The sequence below is a fragment of the Liolophura sinensis genome, chromosome 4, assembly GCF_032854445.1.
Source record: "Liolophura sinensis isolate JHLJ2023 chromosome 4, CUHK_Ljap_v2, whole genome shotgun sequence".
Lineage (NCBI taxonomy): Eukaryota > Metazoa > Mollusca > Polyplacophora > Chitonida > Chitonidae > Liolophura > Liolophura sinensis.
In genome coordinates this window covers 2247234-2269977 of record NC_088298.1, presented here as the reverse complement: position 1 = coordinate 2269977, position 22744 = coordinate 2247234, and the positions used below count along the sequence as shown (strand labels likewise).

General features: G+C 39.0%; 2 protein-coding genes across 2 annotated transcripts; one reads left to right on the top strand and one right to left on the bottom strand.

Moving 5' to 3' along the window:
• Nucleotides 1-209: 209 nt before the first annotated feature.
• Nucleotides 210-5754, bottom strand: LOC135464867 (dnaJ homolog subfamily C member 27-like). Its single transcript, XM_064742435.1, has 6 exons — nucleotides 5628-5754; nucleotides 4426-4491; nucleotides 2647-2719; nucleotides 1719-1915; nucleotides 697-767; nucleotides 210-312 (listed from the first exon to the last, which is right to left on the bottom strand). Exons 1-6 carry the CDS (start codon nucleotides 5694-5696, stop codon nucleotides 210-212), a joined length of 579 nt encoding a protein of 192 aa, XP_064598505.1. The 5' UTR covers nucleotides 5697-5754.
• Nucleotides 5755-6122: 368 nt separating this feature from the next.
• LOC135464763 (dnaJ homolog subfamily C member 22-like) lies at nucleotides 6123-15993 on the top strand. Its single transcript, XM_064742306.1, has 3 exons — nucleotides 6123-6621; nucleotides 13488-13963; nucleotides 14344-15993. Exons 1-3 carry the CDS (start codon nucleotides 6225-6227, stop codon nucleotides 14554-14556), a joined length of 1086 nt encoding a protein of 361 aa, XP_064598376.1. The 5' UTR covers nucleotides 6123-6224; the 3' UTR covers nucleotides 14557-15993.
• Nucleotides 15994-22744: the final 6751 nt, after the last annotated feature.

Genomic DNA, 22744 nt, shown 5'->3' with positions numbered 1-22744 from the left:
CTTCCAGGAAGACTATATTTGTCCATGTGGTCTTTGTCACCAGCTACAATAATTTCTTGAGAGAAAAAAAGAAAAACCGCAAAGAAAATCAAAACTTTTTCAACTGTATGCTACAATTGCATTGTATTTCAGGTCCTGGAAATTGTTCCGACAATGTAGCAAAGTGACATGTCTGAGAAAATTCTTTCTAGCACCATGAACAGTGAGAGTCAAGAATGTGATTTGATCTTTTTCTTCTCAATGATATGTTGTAGTAGGTCCCCAAACAACTTCTCTATTCCTTCTCCACTGGCTGGTGAAGTCTCGTAATACCTGGGTTGGAGTAACCAAAACAAACATTTGTTTATTTATTTGTTTGATTGCAGTTTTAATGCCGTACGACACTCAAGATTTGTTTGTCTGTACATCATTGGTCAGTTTAGTGGTGGATTATAGAATACCCGACAAACCACCTGACTTAATGCTGCAGTCAATCCTCAGACTGGCTTTGATGACAATAATGCTTTAGCCAAAATCTCCATCACTGAACATAAATATACATGCAGTACTCCTCTGTATGGTACATTATTTACATCAATATCGAAATTATTGCTAAAATATCACTAAAACACGCTATGATATGTTCTTGGCACAATAGAACAGGGAGATAACTATACAGGTAACCAAACTGAACCCGTGTGACAAGATGATACTCACGCCAATTTGTGATCCTTAGCCCATTTCCTGCCCTCTGCTATTGACACAGCTCGTTTAGCTTTAACATCCACCTGTGGAACAACAAAATGGAAAGGATTTGTTTGTTAGATAATTGTTTTTTTGTTTGTATTTTGTTGGCTCTTGACTCTAAGGGGGCTCTAAAACGCCAAGGAGGCTCATGCTGGCCATTTGAACCCTAAGGGCCTAGGAGGTTAACACTGGCCAATGGAGCCCTAGGGGCCAAGGAGGCTCACACTGGCCAATGGAGCCCTAGGGGCCAAGGAGGTTCACACTGGCCAAAGGAGCCTTAGGGGCCAAGGAGGCTCACACTGGCCAATGGAGCCCTAGGGGCCAAGGAGATTCACACTGTCCAAAGGAGCCTTAGGGGCCAAGGAGGCTCACACTGGCCAATGGAGCCCTAGGGGCCAAAGGGGTTCACACTGTCCAAAGGAGCCTTAGGGGCCAAGGAGGCACACTGGCCAATGGAGCCTTAGGGGCCAAGGAGGCTCACACTGACCAATGGAGCCCTAGGGGCCAAGGAGGCTCTTGCTGGACAAGGGGACCAAGGGGGCCTAGGAGGCTCTTGCTTGCCAAGGGGGCCCTAGGGGCCATGAAGGCTCTTGTTTGCCAAGGGGACCCTAAAAACCAAGAAGGCTGTTGTTGGACAAGGTGGCCCCAGGAGGCCATGGGGGCTCATGCTGGCAATGGAGCCCTAGGGGCCAAGGAGGCTCTTGCTGGACAAGCGGACCCTAGGGGGCCAAGGAGGCTCTTGCTGGACAAGGGGGCCCTAGGGGCCAATGAAGTTCTTGCTGGCCTAGAGGGCCAAGGAGGCTTATGCTGTCCAATTGCAAGAGAGCCCTAAAGGGGGCTAAGGGAGTCTTCGCTGGGCAAGGAGAAATTGTTATTATAAATACCTTAGCACCTCATTTGCAGGAATGAAAAAACAGAAGAACTTGGGCCCAAATTACTTCAAGTGGGAATTAAAACATTCTCTATGTTACTTTAGAAATATGCAGTCTCACCTTATTAGCCACCAGGACAATTTCTGGATGTGAGTTGCAGTATTTGTGGATTTCTCTCAACCAAACGTCTAGACTTTGGAACGAGGCAGTATTTGTGATGTCGTACACCAGGAAGATCGCGTCAGCATTATCATACAACTCATTCCTCACATCAATGTACTCTGGATTACCCGACAAGTCCCATAAATGGACTCGTACTGAAAACAAAAATCATTTTGTGACATTTAAAAAACTATGAATAAATTCATAAAATTAATAACCACACAAAATGTGCAAAATGTATCTATAGATCAAGCTTGTTTTGAATTTGAACTAAGGGGCTACAAAATGAAGCAAACTTGTATCAATATCACACAAGATTTGTTTCTAGTTGCACAAAAAAAAGTTTGAAAGAGAAATCAATACACCCAAATTAATATTTTTCTTGCTCGGCTTTCATAAAATTACAGAATAAAACTACAAAAAATGTGGCGAAAATTCACATGTACAAAAATGAAACCCACATAGTCAATGGTAACAAAAAAAAAACATTTTCAAGTTTTTTTCTTGTTTTTCAAGAGTAGTGGGAGCTGTAAAGTTGCCGATGCCATTTTGGTCAGGTGATATATGATAGGACGTCATTTCAGTGAAGAGTCTGTGTTTCCCAACGGGTATGAGAGAAGAAAATCTAATGACGGCAAAATCAGCACCCAAATCAACTGCCTCTGCGACCAATATTTTGAAACATTCTGAGAGAACTATGGCGTGTAGAGAAATAATTTATATTGATTTGTGAAGGTTGCATCTTAAGTGACACAAACATATCATTATTATAGCATTATTTTCATAATAATTGTGTGCATAAATTCCACTTAAAAAAGTGTTTTAGTTGTTGAAAAGGTTGAAGGTTTACAGTAAACTTCTTTCTGATGAGGGATTTAATGCTTACAATCCATGTTGTTGGTTCGGTGTATCTTAAACCCGTAGTCCACACCCACAGTGGCCTGGTATCCTGCACTAAACTGAGAAACAGAAAGAAAACTGCAATATAGTATTGTTATTATCTTTGGCCACATCTTTGTGATGACAAGGTTACCTGCCGAAGGGAGCTGGTATTATACTGTATATGCTGTATTATATTGTAACATGGTCACACACGTATAAAGTGAAAAGTCTTGAGAATAGCATTCAAAATCACCTCAAGTAAATAAATCAAATAATAAATAAAAGTGACCTCTTTTTATCTGCTTGAGTACCAAATAAATAAATCAAATAATAAATAAAAGTGACCTCTTTTTATCTGCTTAGTATCAAATAAATAAATCAAATTATAAATAAAAGTGTCCTTGTTTTATCTGCTTTAGTGTATGATTAACCCTTGCATGATCAGTGTACGTCTTACGGACTGTAAGTGCCAATCAAATATCAAATGACACAAAATCCTAATCAAAGTGCTGGGTGTATAGAATCTCATCTAGACTTCTGAAATTTTGTACAATTGTCCAATTCTGTTAATTTCTTCATTTGAGCAGCCCAAAACAAAAATGAATTTAGTATGTCAAATATGGGAAAAAGACAATGGAATGCTTTGAGTAACACACCAACCATGACCAGTAATTAATTAAGGATTTTCCCACATGTACATATTTTTGGAGTATTTTAGTGCTTTTGGCCACACATATTACCATCCATAGCCCTGTTGGTTGATCGTCCGAACCAGGGTCAATCCTGGGTCGTGTCACACCTAAGACTTTAAAAAAAAAAAGAGGAAGTTGTATCTTCCTCGCTTGGCGTTCAGCATGAAGGGGATAGTGCAACGACTGGTTGACCCGTATCAGTATAATGGCTCGGACTGGGCCACTTACTTGCCTACGGTAAGGTGTCTCAGTGAAGCAGCCCTAGATAAAAGAGCGGTGGAAATCCGTCCTGCACCAAGGCGGTACATTACATGCACTCTATGGACTCCTTCGTCGCCATATGACTGAAAAATTGTTAAGTACGACCTTGACCCTCAAGCACTCATTCACTCAGTGATAATGTAGATGAACACGTATGTGCAACTGACGAAAAGGTTGTGTCGCCTAACCGAATTAAAATCAAAGAAAGAAAAAAAAACTGGTTAAACAGGTACCACTATGATTTACCACAGTATTCTTGCACGTTGTGGGTTTAACTACAATTTTGTGAAAAAAAAATAGTGGATCCTATGAAGGCACTCAGCAGTCTGGTTTGAGTGCTGCATCACTGAAATGCTAGCAAAGGAGACACCTCACACAGTTACAGTATACTGGCATGGCTCCAAAGAGCTGGTGCTGTTCACACGTCTTGTCTCATGGTACCTTGTCTCACCTTGTCTCATGGTACCTTGTCTCACCTTGTCTCATGGTACCTTGTCTCACCTTGTCTCATGGTACCTTGTCTCACCTTGTCTCATGGTACCTTGTCTCACCTTGTCTCATGGTACCTTGTCTCACCTTGTCTCATGGTACCTTGTCTCACTTTGTCTCATGGTACCTTGTCTCACTTTGTCTCATGGTACCTTGTCTCACCTTGTTTCATGCTACTCATAATGATATTATAATAGAAATCTATATTTAATGGAAACTTCCATCACATGTACATGTATACGATAAATTTTAACAACCTAGAGTAGGTGTTGGTATTAAAGTGTCACCACACAAGGTAAAGTACTGAAAAATCCAGCTATGATACTGTATACTTTACTTACTTTGCTTTCACAGAAATGCTTTATTATGCAGGTTTTCCCAGTATTTGAGTTTCCCACTCCAACAAGCTTAAAAATAAAAACAATGCAGTATATATATATATATAATAATAATTGTGAGCGCAAATCACCACTGAAGATGTATGTATAGACCGGCTTTATTCACAATGTTTAACATGTACACATTATATTCATGTAAATTTTCAGCACAATATCTGCACAAGTGTGCTGCACACTTTCAACACAGATGCAAACAACAACAAACATATAAAACTATGTGTATTTGTACTATCCATTGTAGTCTGATTGACCAGGGTGTTCAAACGTTTTTATGTTGAGCAACATACATACAGGTGTCATTATTATCAAAAGCATATGGTCAAAACAGAAATAGGCCAGGGAATACATGATAAAGGCTACTAACTACACAAACATGAAAGCAGCCAGGCAATTATACTGACCCAGACGTAGTAGTTTGCAGTTCTGTCACATGCTTGTCATTAACTTTGGCATGAGCAGATTTTGTTTATTTATTTGATTGTTACCTTGTACAACAAGCCTGCATGTATGCATAGATGCAGGTATAGACCAAATGGTATTCATGATTTTTTTTCTTCGCTAAATGTGATCGAGCAAATTTAAAGGGGGAGAAAACATAAAAATTACATAAAACTGAGATAAAATAGTGCAAAACATTGGTTATAAATGTGGTCTTCAATGTTTCTGTTGATTTTTCTGTCAACGGGAAAGGACACTTGAAAATAATTTTTGTATAGTGGGTATTTGGGACCATCTTTTGGTATATATTGTTTTTGTGTAATAATGTTATAAATGAGGAAATAACACGTGTTAAATAAATATAATTGCCCTAGAATTGAGTCTTTTCATCTAACAAATAATTTCAATGTTGATTTTGCTTGTATTTATAATTTTCATCTGTACATTGATATTATCATAATTCAGATTAAATGCATTTGTCTGGATGTAAACAACAAATATACATTCAAATATTTTTTTTACACATTCATCACATCATTATTTAAAGCATTATTAGGCAAATACGGTATGTATCAAGATGTACCAAAAAATACCCACCACCCGAAAATATTTTCATATAGTTGCAAATAATTTTCCACGCTCTTTCATCTCATTTTTGCATCATTTTGATGTTTTTCTTCCTTTAATTTTGCAACAACAACACCTACCTTTGCCCAAACAAGAGCATCCACTGCATCATGAGGGTTTTTAGTGAGATGGCCAGGCTCACGATCCATGTTACTTGAAGGAACAGATCATAACTTTTTTAATTAGCTGTCAGAATCTGTCCATTTCACGCTCAACTTGGAAACATGTGCGCGGCAGTAACTATAAACAAACCGCTGCATTCTGGGTAAAAATTAAACACTTGGGGAATCCCCTTTTACAAAGTCCTGCAAGTTGAAAACATTTTCTTTCTTTTTTTTCAGTAAAAGTTGTTAACACCTAAAACGGGCATTGCTTTATGATTTATTGACATCCTGAAAGAGAAACAAAAAAAAAAAAAAAAAACATTCATCCAGACGCATGCCCATGCAGGAAGTGCCTAGGGAAAGCCACGTCTGTTGTTCTATTTTAGTTACAGGATATCCTTGTGCGCATGCGTGAAGCGCGGGAATTTCCATTACATCCGTTATCAGCAGCACGACTTTCTGTTTCACAATTCGCGTCAACACTGCTGACTTAGATGTTACCTAGTCAGGTTATTATGCCGTAAAGTAGACACCTGGCATTCATCAGCAGTTAGAACTAGGACGGTTGTGAGGATGGACGGAGACAAAAACGTTGGCATCGCCTATTTCTTGTGGCTGATTGGCGGTGCATTTGGGCTGCACCATTTGTACTTGGGCCGGGACCGGCAAGCCTTCGTATGGTGGGCGACTTGGGGTGGGTTTTTTGGCATCGGCTGGCTCAGAGACATTTTCAACATCCCGTACTATGTGAGTCTAGCCAACCAATCGTACGATACGGTAGAACTTGCTAAGAATGAGGAGAGATTTAGAGTGCGTCCCCAGTGGAGTACGGCTCGGTTCTGTGGTGAGATAATGTTTGGATCCATACTAGGGTTTGTTCTGCAGTACGCCATACCTGACGAGCTGTTACAAGGCAACTCCGTCCTCAGTTATATACTGCTACTGATAGGACCCTTCGGCACGGCCATAGGTGAGATATGTCACTTGTGATAAGATGTAGATCAACATGTAATTAGTTCTGTGAAAATTAAACATGGAAGTGAGTTGCCAACAATTTCAGGCAAATGTCAGAAATTGTTGAAGATATATCTCAACGAGGGGTGTCACATGACAATATTACAGAACAAAAGCCAGTCAGCCATATTGTAGACCTGTTTGCATGGTCTAGTGTTGCCACAGTACTCCAGTATAGCTGCCAAAAGTAGGCCATTCAGCGTCTCTACATGTTTAATTTAATTGCACCATCTAACTATAATTTGTGTGAGGCAGGGGAAGGGGGCTTCATGGCTGAGGGCGTTAGCACACCCAGGACCCTCTCACCAATTTGGTCACTGGGAGTTCAATTCCAGCCCATGGTGGCTTCTTCTCTGGCCGTATGTGGGAGGGTATGCCAGTAACCTGCGGATGGTTGTGGCAATTCCTCCCACCATAATGCTGGTCGTTGTTGTAGAAGTGAAGTATTCTTGGGTACGGCTTAAAACACGAGTCAAATAATTTAATGAATTTGTGTGAGTAAAATGTCTGAGAGAGAGATAGGTGCATGTACATAGTTTAGTTTCAGAAAACAAAAATTGCAGGTGAGTTTCCATGCCTACCAAAGGCTTACTTATGGGAAGAACCCAGACATGGGAATTAAGTTTGAAGTGTTACTTCAGTCACAAGGGAGGTCAGGCGAAAACATTAAACAGATATGAAGGATAGACATATTGAATAGTGCTAGGACCATGGTTCAAAAAGAGCTATGATGAATTACATTATTTAACACCTAAAAGTGAAGAGTCCTCAAAAACAAAATCCTCGGCAGTTTCTGTAAAACTTTCCTTATTGTGTGGTGATAATATTCTTTATGTGACTATGAATCTGGCAGATATGACATTGAATAAGGGAGTTATACATCATGCGTGTTTGGGAGATGTCACTTGTGGGTATGTGTCAGTGATGGGTGATGTCAAGTGTTCTTGCACGATGTCACACCAGGCAAAATTGAACAACAGAAAACTTTTGTTTATGTGTTATCCTCACAAACTAAAAAGAGCAGCTGTAATATAATGGATTTTATTTTAGAATGTAAAAAAGTAATTCCAACTATGTCGATCCTTATCATTTAACCTTGACATACAAGTCTTAACACTGAAATAGCTCTTTAATGGCCTGCCTAAAGAGCAGAATGAGAGACAGGTAAAATAACAGTCATGTCTGTAGTGCTCAGAGATGCTGATGGCATGGCCTTGTCAAATAAACGTTACAAGTGCATGTAAATTTTGAACTTTAGCATTTCACCAGCAGCTATACTTTATTGAAACAGGAGACATGTGGGGTGGCTGTGGATTTGACATAATATCACAGTGAAAAATCTGCTTTTGACATTGAACATCTGAGAAGTCAGTCTACCACATTATCATCAGAAATCCCCACTAACTGCTAATCTTTACATGTCTCTTCCTCCTCACCCATCCACCTGCCACGCATTTTAACACTTCATTAACACCCCCACGTGGGCCTCTCAGGGATATGATGGACCTATTTACAGATAGTACTGCCACTCCCACTAAGAAATTTACTCCATCCACTTTCTAGTGCTGTTCTCAAAGCCTTGGTAAGGAAAACCGGTTGACAGTTGACTTTTATGAAGTATATGAAATTAGTTATTTTTTCACAACACTTTGCTCAGGTGACACGACTAGCTATGTCATGGTTGTTATCAACAATGCATATGTTATTAAGCTACAGGGCTCTTTCTTTGATTTGCTAGAGATATAAAAGAGTACAGCATGGAGAGTAAAACCAAAGCAGCCACAGCAATGCCATATCTGGCAGATGTTCATTTGTAACTGGTGAAATACTGCCTGCTGTCAGTTAGCTCAATTAGGATGTTATTCTAACTGTCCATGCAAACACTTATATAGTGCCAAATTACACCTCCCTACTTCAGCATTGTGGCTTAAGCAGAATTATGTATTTTGATGTAAATGTGGAAGGTAGCATAAAAAAATATAAGTTTTAGTACAAGAAGTAATATTTTATGACATTCTTTTGTCCTTTTAAATTTACACTTGTTTGGGTGATATTTTAGATTATTTACTGTAGGCAACTGTGTGTAATTTAGGCACTGTCTCTATAGCCAGGCATACTTTGTTAAACATTATTATGTATCTGTATAGTTATACATTTATGTACATAGTTATACATTTATATACATGGTTATGCATATCTATACATGTACATTTAAAGAAGAAATCTGTATAGTTACATGTATACATTTATATACAGATATACATATCTGTACATGTACATTTAAAGAAGAAATCTGTATAGTTATACATTTATATACATAGTTATACATATCTACACATGCACATTTAAAGGAGAAAGAAAACATAAAAATGTTGCCAAAATCATATTTTTGTATGGTGGGTATTTGGAATGGCCTCTTGGTATATATCATTTTTGCATAATAATGTTCTAAATAAGGATGTGATGCGTGTCTAATAAATTTATCTGGATGTAAATTTGTTGTTGATATCCAAACATATTCATTTAATCTGTATTATGATGATATGTATAAATATATTAAAAATGTAAATATGATCAAATATGACAAGACCAAATTCTAGTAGAAATGTATTTATTACACATGTTCCACAGCCTCATTTCTAACATTATTGCACAGAGACAATATATACCAAGAGGTGGTCCCCAATACCCACCATATGGTGGTGTTGTCAGGTGTTTTTTTTTTTTTTTCTTAAAGAAAAATTGAGAAAAAATATTGAAGATCAGATTTACAACTGCATGTATTAACTTTTTGCACTTGTTCATCTGAACTTTGTCATTTTTATGTTTTTCTCCATCTTAAAAAAAAAGACTGTAGACAACTAGAAAAAAAGTGATGATCATCAGTAACAATTACACCAACTGCAATTTTTTGATATGGAATTAAATATTTTCCAGATATTTAGTCTTCAAGAGGGGCCACTTTGTATTTCAAAAATCAAGGGTACTTGAGTTGGGAAATCATGAATAAAGTATAAAATTGATAGGCCAACGAAATCTTTGTGGTATTTTGATGCATTGGTTGGATTACGAATATACACATACATCGCCAAGGATGGCCTTATACATGACACTTTGACGATGTGGATATTTGTACGTATTTCTCAAAAATAAAATACCAATATAAGCGTTACGTTAGTCATGTTGATTCAGCTGCGTCTAATCTGGGATTTTATAGATTCCGTCTCATCCCAGGTCAGATTTAGATGGTTTCTGTTTTCTGCTGGGCAAACAATTATGTAAAGATCGTGAGTTCAAATCCAGCTTAAGGTACCATGGTTACAGCTTTGTGTTAGAAAGTTTGTTTGGTGTATGTGCTCTTGTACTTCTGGCCTCTGTCTGGTTCCAAATCGATTTTGTGCAGCATATATGTTACTGCTCAAATTCCTAAAATTTGTAATGTAGGTAGAATTATAACTTGTAGAAATTTGTTTTAAACACTGTATATGGTGTAGATCTGATATTTTCTGAAAGGCAGTCATTTGAGCTATTCAAGATTTTGTGCGCAAATTTAAATTTTTTGGCCAAAAATCTCCAGTCTAGCCAAATTAACATTTCAAATTCAGTACATGTGTACATAGTCTGGCCTAGTTTGATATGATTGCCTTGACATGTAACAGATGGTAATGCTTAGTGTATACATTGACAAGTGCACAAAAGAGTGTGCACTGTCAGCATATTTTAATATGCTCTCCAGGCCAGACCGCACAAACCTACCACAGTTGAGAAGACCTGTGGCTGCACACCTCTGCATAAGGAGAGTAACTTAAATATTTCTCAGAAGTAATTCACTGTTGGAATCGATTATGTTGTATCGATAGTAGAATAAGTGTGCAATTCATAATTGCACAGATTTTCATAGTGGGCCAAAAAAATGTTTAGCAGGCATGTTGTCTCTTGGTTTTGAGCATACATGTATACCACAACACCTGGCGAATGACTTTTGATTATAATACATGTAGGTATATACATTTAAATTCATATTTCACAGACCTCTGGCAGTACACGGGAAGGTCTGCCAGCGACCTGTGTATTGTCATGCATTTCCTCCAGACTTGGTCTTGTTTCCTCCCACCATAATACTGGTCGCTGTCGTATAAGTGAAATATTCTTGAATATGGCGTAAAACATCAACCGAATAAATAAATGGATAAATCACCTTGCACAGTATGAGATTGACATATTATAAATATTGCCTCAAAGTCTGCAGTGAACCGGGCACCTGATGATTCTTGATGACGGATCCATTATTGTTGAAATTTCTTTACAACTTCACAAACAATCTCACAGTTTGCTACTGTATTTGTGCTTGCCACTATCTTAATCACCTGCCCCTTGGACAAATCACCTGCCCCTTGTACAAATCACCTGCCCCCTTGGACAAATCACCTGCCCCTTGTACAAATCACCTGTCCCTTGTACAAATCACCTGCCCCCTTGGACAAATCACCTGCCCCTTGTACAAATCACCTGCCCCCTTGGACAAATCACCTGCCCCCTTGTACAAATCACCTGTTCCTAGTACAAATCACCTGCCCCCTTGGACAAATCACCTGCCCCTTTTACAAATCACCTGTCCATTGCACAAATCACCTGCCCCCTTGGACAAATCACCTGTTCCTTGGACAAATCACCTGTTCCTTGGACAAATCACCTGCTTCCTTGGACAAATCACCTGCCCCCTTGGACAAATCACCTGTTCCTTGGACAAATCACCTGTTCCTTGGACAAATCACCTGCCCCTTGGGCAAATCACCTGTTCCTTGGACAAATCACCTGTTCCTTGGACAAATCACCTGCCCCCTTGGACAAATCACCTGTTCCTTGGACAAATCACCTGCCCTCTTGGACAAATCATATATCAGTCCAGAGACCAGTGTGTATCTACAGCTTTTGCTTGAAAGCTGTTTTTTTTTTTTTTTTTATATTTTCTAAACTATTCATGCCTTCCCATCCTTGATAAGTGCATATATGGCTATTCATGTATGATACAGTGACCTCTGTTCACTATCACATAAGCACAATGTCCTCGGAGTCTATGTGATCACTGGTAGTTCAAGTCCAGCTCATGACGTCCTCTCCTGCTGTATCAAACTGTATCAAAGTATAAAAAAATCAAAAATCTTTGTGGGAATGTCTGTGAGCAACTTGCGTATGGTTGTGGGTATCCCTCGGGCACTACTCGGATTTCTGCCACCATGTGGCTGGCCGCTGTCACAATACTAAAATATTCTTCAATGCAGCATAAAACACAAGTCAAAGAAATACATAAATCCTTCTCATGCACAGATAATAATTTTTGCCTCAACAGCCAGCTCTATAAGTCTGCTATCTTGTAACCTTTGACCTGGGGTTGCCAACGTGAAGGCAATTTGTAGTGGGCTGTTGCAGCTGTGTTCTTGTGTAGTGTTAATTATGATACATGCATGCTTTCCATATTTGCATATGTTGCTCATATTTCCGCCCGTTTTATTATCCTAAACTTTTGTGACATTTTTCTGACCAAATGTTGTTCCCTAGTTGAATCGATTATTATTCAGTGTATAATATGTAGATTATATTATGAATAATCAGGGCTGATGTGGACTCTTTATTGTGAAAGTACAAACTATAAAATGTAAACATAGAATTTGTCCACATCAGCCTGTATTAATTCAGTAATCAGTAGGTATGCTAAGTCAGACCTACGTTAATGTTAGGCCAGACCTATTTTAATGTTGGGCCAGACCTATTTTAATGTTGGGCCAGACCTACGTAAATGTTAGGCCAGACCTATTTTAATGTTAGGCCAGACCTATTTTAATGTTGGGCCAGACCTATTTTAATGTTAGGCCAGACCTATTTTAATGTTTACTTATTAAGCGGAATGAATCATTTTTGGATGTCGGAGGAAAGTATAAAATAGAAATAAAAACTTGAAAATCATCCAATTTATCAGTAAATGTGGATTATATCCCAACAGTTTTTCCTGTTGAAAACATATTTACAGGATTTGATACATGTAGCCTAGAAAAATAAGGAACTCATACAACTTGGAAATCAGACAAAAATAAAAAGGTTTATTTTCAGTTTTATTCTTATTCCATTTTCTTAGTCGACTGCCCGTAATACACAAAATGACGTTGTTATCACCTTGTAAAGCTTGGCATGTGGCACGATAGGTTATCATTACATGGGCAGGGGCAATGAGCTGTTATCAGTTGTCACAACAATCTACTCCCCTGCCCAGGTGTGAATAACCAGACTTTTTCTCACACTGTCTTCGCTAGTAAGTACAAGTATGTATATGGGTGATAACTGGGATGTGTTAATTGGAGCAAGATGGTTTCGTCCACACATATAAACAGGACTATGTGCTAAATGGCATAAAATTTCACCAGAAAAATTGCAAAAAAAGGGCTTCATAAAAAGTATAATCTTTAGTGTTCCACAGTGTTTTAGGAGAGAATAAAAACAAAACATAAAAGTCATGTAATTAGTGAGAAATGGTGACTGTCCCAGCATTGTGTCCCTGTTTGATACATATTTACATGATCAGTAGACATTGAAAAACAGGAAAAGTCACAAAAAATGTCAAAATCAAATGGAATTTAAGGTGGATTTTCAGTTTTATGGTTATTCCATTTTTGGATTTTTTAGTGTTGCCTAGCCTGTAAAACACAGAACAAAATCAATGTTGCCTTACCATTGTTAAGGTTGAATAATGTTGGCTAAAGTTCCTGTATAAGTTGAATCAGAGTCTCTAATTTCATTCTGTTAATATATGTGTGTATTTGTTTTCAGGAGTTCATGTTGTGGCAAACATAGGGAGGGAGCAGTGCTCCTGGCATTACCCGGTATTAGGCGCGTATATCGCAGCGCCCTTGATCTACCTCAGTCCGACCAACCTGCTTTTCTGCGGCATCACATCCGCTGTGGCTGCTTCAGGGAAAGGCTCGAGATGGCGTCCAATCGGTCAGTTAGGTGTTCGTCGAAAGAAGCACGTTTGTAAACGACTACCGTTCTTAACAGTCTGTGGCCTGGCCTACCTGTCGCTGTGGGGATCTATGATTTACTTTAACGCCACAATAACGACAAAAGAGGGCGACGATGTGAAGGTTCGACAGGCACTCAATAACTTCTTCAAATCGCCGGCATGGTTGGAAATGAAGGAAATGATGAGTCAGCTGTATCAAAGCATTCAGACGGTGGGCTGGAAGAAATTCTTCGAAGATTTGGTTGATGCCCTCGATCCACAAGGTGAATCAAATGCCTTAAAGGTAAGGAAACTCAGTTATTTGTAAAATTTATTTTATCTTCTCCACCTTGTGTCTCAGAAATTCACAAAAGTCCAAAGTTTAGAATTCTAATTTCTGAAATTTTCAGAAAAAGTTTTTTGGAGAGCTAAACAGAGCTGAAATAAATTTAGAATCTGAATTGAGAAAACCTTTATTTTACAAGTTTCTAGTGTGCAATTACATATAAACATTCTTATAGCAAAAATATGTTTTTACTTTTTCACTGGGCAAGGGTATAAATCAAATAAATTAACAAATTACATTAAAAGAAAAGGAAAGTAGCTTTTTGCAAACTCTACACTGTGGTTCAATTTTAGAGTTCAGAATGAAAAAAGAATCAAATTAAACTGATGTGGTTTCAGGTGTTGGACCTTAGTGCGGACGCCACTCAGAAGGAGATAACTGCGCGTTATCGTCAGCTTGCTAAGACCTGGCATCCAGACAAGTTCAAAGATCCAGCAGAAAAGGAGGAAGCTCAGAAGAAGTTTATTGAGATTCAACAAGCTTACGAAACACTTTCAGAAATCAAGGCCAAAAGATCTGCTCGTACCAAGCATTCCAGAAGTGAATTTTGAGTAATGTCTTTCTTTTTTTGTTTGTTATGGATTTTCAAAAGCAGTACTTTTGTGAGACTATTTTGTCGTGTGCTCTTTTGCCGTGAAGGGATTTGTATGCAAGTGAAAAACTTGGTTTTGTAGCTTGACGTTTTTTATAAATTTTCTGATTTTTGTTCATGTATTCCAAACAAAGCAAAATATAAGTGTGCATAAATGATATTGACAACCAGTGGCATAGATTCTGATAGGCTGTAAAGCTAGAAATGACGTTTACATCAGCCCGTGTTTAAGTTTTCCAGAGATACTACGAATGATCTAAAATTTCACCCCAAGAAATGCATTTTTTAGACAAATTTCATAAGACGTATCAACTCGCAACTGGCATGTTTCCACTTAGTATATTATCCTGCGTGTACCTCCCAAACATACCTTAAAACAGTTTTCTTCTCAGAATCAGGCAAAATGAGTAGCATTGTAATGGATGAAGTTTTAGGTTATTTACAGTAACTGTTACATACTAGTAAACTAACAGCACCTAAGCTCTATGGAGGTGCTGTGAAATCAGTTGTAGGTTATTTACGGTAACTGTTACATACTAGTAAACTAACAGTACCTAAGCTCTATGGAGGTGCTGTGAAATCAGTTTTAGGTTATTTACGGTAACTGTTACATAAACTGACCACACTTACATGTAGACGCTGTAAAAATCAGTAAGGGGATAAGCAGTGTGTGAGGGGGAGTTTACCACTATAATGCTCCATCAGTTCTTAATTGTTGTTTCACAGGCAGAGTAAATCTTTTTTTTTCCAACATCGGAGGAGGCTATGAAAATAAAAATAATAACCTGAAAATCATCTAATTAGTTTTTCCTGATAAATACATATTTACATGAGCGGAAAGCTTTGGGAAACATGGAAATCATATAGACGTCAGGATCACACAAAATAATAAAGATGAGTTTCCAATTTTGGGATTTTTAGTGTTGACTCTCCTGTGAAACAGAAAATAAAGTTTGTTTCGACCAAAAAGGAATTTTTCCTTGACTCACCTATTGATAGCCAGTTTATTCTACCTTGATACAACTATAGCAAAGAAATGTCTTAAGGAACAGTTAACATTCAGTGTTTGATGTACACTGTAAAAGTAGTTTACACAGTGTGTAAATGTACTGTGGCTTGAAAAACTTAATTTTGTGTTTTTTCTGGCATGTTCACAGGTAAGTTTTTCTTGAACATAATTTTTTTTTATATAAATTGGTTATTAAATCTTTGTTTCGTCTACATGTAAATCACATCTTTTCAAATGAAATGTACATAAAATTATGCTATTTTGAAAGTGTTATACACATTGATATAATCCTAGAAAATGTTGATATTTGATGCTATCCACTTTGTTGTCATTTCGAACAGTTAATTTTCTGGACAACTTTGGACAGTAACGTACATAAAGGTCTGTAGGTGGGGCTGTGGGGTGGTGGGGCGTTGGGGGTTAGGTGGGGTGGTGGGGCGTTGGGGGGTAGGTGGGGCGGTGGGACAGTGGGGTGGGGTGGGGTAGTGGACAGTGGGGTGGTGGGGCGGTGGGGGTTAGGTGGGGCAGTGTTGGTGGGGTGGGGTGGGGGGCAGTGGGGGTGGGGTGGGGCGGTGGGGCAGTGGGGTGGGGGGCAGTGGGGTGGTGGAGCAGTGGGGTGGGGTGGGGAGGTGGGGTGGAGGTGGTTCACACAAAAAACACTTTCTTTGTATCAACACAAACGTGTTTTCTCTCCAACAAAAGTCTTGTGTCATATTTGAACAACTATATTGTGTTGGTGTAACACATTTCTGTATTGAATGAAACAACATAAGTTGTGTTTTTTTTGTGTGAGGTACAGACACCTCTGCTTACACGAATGTGGATCAAGTTCCACTTTTAATATATGTAGGCCACACAATTTTTAGTATTTTTCAACTGTCACGTGTTAATTTTTATTGATGGTTTTGTAGTGATGTCATAGCCGTGGTCACGTGGCTAAAATGCTGGGGGTGAAAACAAAGTGAGTTAATCTCAGAAGAGAATTGAAGAAGGTTTTAGTATAAAAAATGAAAATGAAAAGTGCTGGAGAATTAATCTGAATGTATTTAGCCATCAGTTATCTTAGTTTCATTGCCCACTTTAAAATTTAATAATCCGGCAGCAAAAATCAGCCTGTCTCCCGTGCTGTTTATCACATTCTGCTTCTTGAGAAGAAACTATGAATTGGTGCGAAAAGGGGTTTGAAAGCGTCTGGAGGTCAGGTATATGTGGACACTTACCTATATTTTGCTGAGATATAGCTCTTCCACATGCCTTTGTACGAAAACAACATTTTAGCATCTCTAATATCTTTAACGTGTCATTGTGCGGTAGATAGCATTTCGATACAATATAAATATAAAAATGTTGACGGTATTTGGTTAAAAAAAAATTTTAATCCAAATTTTGTGTTGAAACCCTGTTTTACAACCACTTAATTCAGAAAAGCCTCAAGAGTTGTCTCCACTTGTTACAGTGCTGGGGCCACGATCACGAGACTTTGTAAGTCATATTTGAGATTAAGATAGACGTCTGTCTTAATCTCAAGTCATATTTCTCGTAACTTTTTGGCATAAAAGAAGATGTCTAGGTTAAAGTGCCATAAGGTGACATCATTTACGAGAAAAGCTATGAAAAATTAAGTAACAAAGTTTGTGAAAGTGAACCCAGATGCTTCATAATTTCAAATTTGAATGATACGATCTTGTATATAAATGGTCAGGACCCAGGGTTAAAATGAACTTAGCCAATGAAATGGACGTTCTACTTAATGTAGTCCATTAGTGATAGATAAGAAAATAGTCGTTGTTCTGTGCATCATCACAAAAGGGAGCATCAAAGAAATCCTCCTACAGGCTTAAGGGCATGATTTATATTCTTAAGAAAAAAGTGAAAAATGAAGATGGCAACGAACACAGCGCAGCCCTACTTAAAAAAAAAAACCTTTTGTTAAATTCTTCCCCTGAATCATGAGAAAATGCGTTATCGTGGATCTAACCCGATTACAGATTAATCTGTAATTGTAAGGGATAATTTACCTGTAACGGATTAAACCGTCATCGGACAGATAAATACAGATATTAGGCACGGCTTGATCGGCTTTAGATGAACAAAAATGCAGGGAATATGAGTTAGGATTTAACGGAAGAGTTATTTTAGTGTTGGGATACCTCTGCCAGCCGCCAGAGGCTAGAGGCGGATAGATATATGTGTAAGAAATACATTCCAGCCAATCGTCTTGGTTTACCATTGTAAACTTAATCCGTTTATAGTGGATAGACTGCTCACCTGTCATAGAAACTTTTCCCTGTGTGTTTCAAATTTCAATGTTACATTATCCCGTAGTTTTCTGTGACAGGGATCTTACGTAATAATGCAGGAATAATGCTATTTGTTATGTTAAGTGTAATTTTTTTATTGCTGTATATTTTTTAATGCTTACCCTGTACAAGAAGTACATATAAAAAAGTAAAACAACAACTGAAAAGTATTAGCTTTCTACCGATTTCTGTGAAGCATATGCACGGCCTGGGAAGCTCTGTGCAGACTGTGCCATACGCGTAGGTAATTCTTGTGTCAGAGCGTCCACAACACCAAAGTGCTGCCGCGTGACTGAAGTATCATGCCGAAGACACCAGGCATGACACCCCAGCCCAGCTCACATTATACTGACATAGGGTCAACCAATCGTGTTTGTAACCCTTCAGGGCTGAGTTCACACTGAGGCAGCAACAAGCAGTCATACCATTTTTAAAGTCTTTGGTATCACGAGGGTTTGTGTCACGTGGCATTTTCACGCAGTAGCAAGCTTGTAGGCCTACAGTTTTCAACCGAGAAAGTTCTCTTGAACAAATTGGACGTGGTTAGGCTGTGTTCAACTACAGTTTCAGTTCCAGCTCAATCGCATCAGCCATTCTGGAGAAGACGACTTCTTCATTTTGAACAAAATCCAAAATGGTGGCCAAGTCTCAGATATAATAGCTTGAATGCCTTGAAACTCTAATAAAATACAAGGGACACTGCGTCCCTTATAACGAAGGCGGACACGGACAACTTGTTCCAGCTGTCATATAATTGACTCAGCTGCATGTGGCTTGAAGTCAGGAGGTTGTCAGATACCCCCACCCAGAAACAGACCAACCAACTGAGACACATCAACTCATAGGGCAACTTTTAACAACATTTCTGAGACATAGTTCAAGTCCAGGTGCTACAAGACCATTCTTCTCATGGATTCTGTTTTTAACGTGTTCAAGAGCTGTAATTTGGCAAACTCACAAACATTAATATTAATCAAAAAAACACTGAAAGCTTGAGCCTAATCGACGGTTGGCTAAATATTTATTTATGTGATTGTTTTTCAGTTTTACGCCATACTCAAGAATATTTCACGTATACGACGGCGGCAAGCATTATGGTGGTAGGAAACCGGGCAGTGTCCTGGAGGAAACCTTGACCGTCCGCCAGGAGGCAGAGTTGAATGTAGTTACCAAGGCAATAGAAGTTTTTGCCTATGTTGCCAGTGTAGTTACAATCAACAGTAAGCCCACGAGTGCTCTGAGACGTGTCCTAGAGCAGATATCTTTCAACATCAACTGTTAAATATAACACATATATTCTATTCATTCAACATAACCATTCAATTAGACTAACATCATATTATGTTGAATGTGACACAATAGTTTGTTGTAATAACAGAATACATTCTAGCATCCCTCAGACAACAGACTTTCTGTTACATTTAACAGATTAATTTTTGAGTGTTGCCATAGAAGCTCTGCAAGGTGGTGCTGAACGATACAGGAAATAAGTGTCTGCGAACTTCAGGCCGTGGAAACGTATTTGGTGGCCAAAGTTTTTCCCAAACGCCGTGATGAACTGCCACGGCAAGTAAATCATTTTTTTTTAATGGAGTGCGCTCTGACGTTAGTGGCCATCTTTGGCCGAACAAAATTTTGCCAAACCTAACATCAAAGCAATTAAATCTTGGGCAATGTTGTGACAGAGCCTTGGGGGATGTGGGCAGTTTACTCATGCATGTATGTGTCACCTTTCTTTTGCATGTTTTGTTTGTGTTTATCCATAGTTTTGAGGATCCTGGCTTCCTGGAGCTAAATGAGCGAAAAGATGACTCTTACCCTCAAGTTTCAAATACTACGGGCCGCTGAAACTATCATATCTGATAGGCTAAACACGTTCTGGTAGCTTTTCCACAAAATGTTTGACTTTCTTTTAGTTTTCATTTGTTTGATGGCATAAAATCTTATTCAAGGCTTATCTTACCTGGGCTAAATTGGCTTAATTGTTTTCACCGCCAGAACTATATTCACTTGATCCAAGTGGTGTGGTGGTGATTGGTTCAGAGCAACTATGGCAACACGGCAAAACTCTGAATTATTTCATAGGAGTTTACAACCGTACTCAAGAACATTTCACTAACATGTATATACCACGACGGCCAATTAACAAGTTGATGGTAAACCTTCCTGCGTACTGCCATATACACATTTTAATTTTTTGTCGCACGCTGAGTCCCAACCAAGGGACAGCACTCTCTATAAACATTACATCGTAAGAGAAAAACACGCCTGTGGGTCCTACGACACTGGAGAAGAATACGTTTAAAACTTTCCTGGTGGTTTCCTCCTTGGCCGAAATGGGTAGTGTGTCAGCGAGGCGCAATGACCCAAAGCCTCTCACCAATGTGGTTGCTGTGAGTTCGTCCAGCTCATGATGAGTTCCTCTTCGGTTGTACTTGAGCAACCTGCCGATTGTCGGGTACCCCCAGGATCCCCGCTTTCCTCCCACAATAACGTTAGCCGCCGTCGTATAAGGGAAGTTTGCTTGAGTACGGCGTAAAACACCAAATAAATGAATAAATAAATTTCCTGAGTCCAGATCAGCATAAAAATGTAAAACATTGATGCTTGGAGCATGGCCGAGTTATGCACAAAATGTCATCCAAAAATCAGTGCTGAACTTTTCCCGTAAAGTTGTCAGACAAGTAATCGACGCGTGCGAAGTGTGCGAATAAATGAATGGTAAAGAAAACCGCCAAATAACATAAAGCGAAGAACAAGCGTCAATTCACAATAGCTGCAAATCGCAAAAAATCGACGCCGTTTTACATGCAGACCCCTTGTTAAAATGGTCCGTTTTAAAAGATTTCAAGTCAAATTTCTTGAAGGTCAGACAGAGTGGCTTGTGTAGGTCTTCGTGTCCTATCTGGAATGAATAGCTCAAAACAAGTGACACTGATTCGAGTGGCGCAGCAGGGAGATAAACAAGAAACACGATGCAGTGTGTCGTAGCAGGATATTTGACGATTTCGTCAAATAAAAGCGACACCTTCATTCGCAGCTGTCGCTGGTAGGTGTATTCGAGTATTTATACATATATCAGCTATATTTCTTCCTTTCTTTCTTTGATTGGTGTTTTACGCCGTTCTCAAGAATATTTCACTTATACGACAGGGTCCATGCAGTATTATGGTGGGAGAAAACCAAGCAGGGATTACATTAAACCAGGTAGAGCTCGAAACAAACCCATGACCATCGGTAGGTTTCTGGCGGACCTTCCCACTCACTACCAGGAAGGTAGGAATTTAACCTCTATAACAAAAAATCAAAAACATGTGTTATACGAGCCACTGTTAGCCGACCCTTTCTGGGGCAGGTCCGGTTTGATCATGTTGCGCAACACCCACATTTTCTCAGTACAGTGTAATGTGACACGACTTTTTGTGCACGGTGAATGTATGAAGAAATGGCTCATTTGAGACCGCCTACATGACCTTCGTCGCCGTTCATTGCCATGAAGGCCCCACGAGCAGTAAAAGCAGGGGAAGCTACAATCTCCCTGTCCAAGACCGAGTTTGAACCCACGCCTCGTGTATCCTAGCGGCCGAAAGAGAAGCTCATTTTAAGGAGAAATCATGGAGTTTTTCAAAGCTATACCGGATTTTGCTGCCATTTTGGAACGGCGGCATGTAGGACCTTAAAGATTGGGGTACATGTGCACCAGAACCCTTAACACAACTACCTAACAGTATCCACAATACACAGACAACATCGTAAGATATTCCACTTACCTTTTGTGGCTAAAACAACTCCTCCCAAGTCCTCACCTCCAGAAGAATTATAAAGGTACATCTACACTTGAAACAAATCTCCAACACTGTTTATGTAATGCTACCAATACACATATACGCTACGTCGCCAACACTTTGAAAAAGGCAAAAAAAAAAAAAAGAAAGTTTGTCTGATGGACAGCGAAGGACAATCCAAATTTTCTCAAGGCTGAATGTGGTTTCCAATACATATGTAATGAAACATGGTAAGATCATGAGAGAGAGAGAGGGAGAGAGAGAGATTGCATGTAAACCCTGAAATATAAAAGATTTCACCCCACAGAATAAAAAAGAGCAGCGACAACAATGTGACAGTTGGTCAAAGGCCAGACGAAACTGGTGAAACACGGCATGAGTTATGGGTTTACTCTAACTGTTGATGTAAATGCTTAACAGTAGACAACTTATCCACCCCTCACACCATCGTTTAAGCAGACTTATGTTAGAAAAGTGCAGTGATGTTCATTACAATGCAACGGTGGATAATCCCAAGTGGATAATTCCAAATGGATAAACCCATGACCCATTTCCATTACAACCTAGAACACCAGGGCCCGTTTTTTTTTTTTTTTTTTTTTTTTGATTGGTGTTTTACGCCGTACTCAAGAATATTTCACTTATACGACGGCGGCCAGCATTGTGGTGGGTGGAAACCGGGCAGAGCCCGGGGAAAACCCACGACCATCCGCAGGTTGCTGGCAGACCTTCTGGTTAAGACTTAATACCAGATTAAACTTTAAGCCTAAGGCTTCAAGTTTCTACCTAGCCTGAACACAATTGTGTACCAGTATAATAAATATGAACGAAAACTGCTGCTGGATACTTTGACTTTAGGGAACTGCATTGGCTGCTGAATTTGGGTGGAACTTTAAATATAAAATGTGACTTAATACCAGTGTTATCTAATACACTTTCTAACAACTGGGATCGACCAGGATCACGCGGCTGTCTTCGGCTGCAGGCACATTTAGTCTTAACATGTTGTATTTTTGTTGAACTTTAACTGAAACACTACTTTTCATTTTCGCC

Coding starts and splice junctions, on each gene's coding strand:
- LOC135464763 (XM_064742306.1), top strand. CDS start 6,225: ATGGACGGAGACAAAAACGTTGGCATCGCCTATTTCTTGTGGCTGATT. Junction 6,622..13,487: donor ACCCTTCGGCACGGCCATAG/GTGAGATATGTC, acceptor ATTTGTTTTCAG/GAGTTCATGTTGTGGCAAAC. Junction 13,964..14,343: donor GTGAATCAAATGCCTTAAAG/GTAAGGAAACTC, acceptor ATGTGGTTTCAG/GTGTTGGACCTTAGTGCGGA.
- LOC135464867 (XM_064742435.1), bottom strand. CDS start 5,696: ATGGATCGTGAGCCTGGCCATCTCACTAAAAACCCTCATGATGCAGTG. Junction 768..1,718: donor TTGTCCTGGTGGCTAATAAG/GTGAGACTGCAT, acceptor GTTGTTCCACAG/GTGGATGTTAAAGCTAAACG. Junction 313..696: donor GCTAAGGATCACAAATTGGC/GTGAGTATCATC, acceptor ACTCCAACCCAG/GTATTACGAGACTTCACCAG.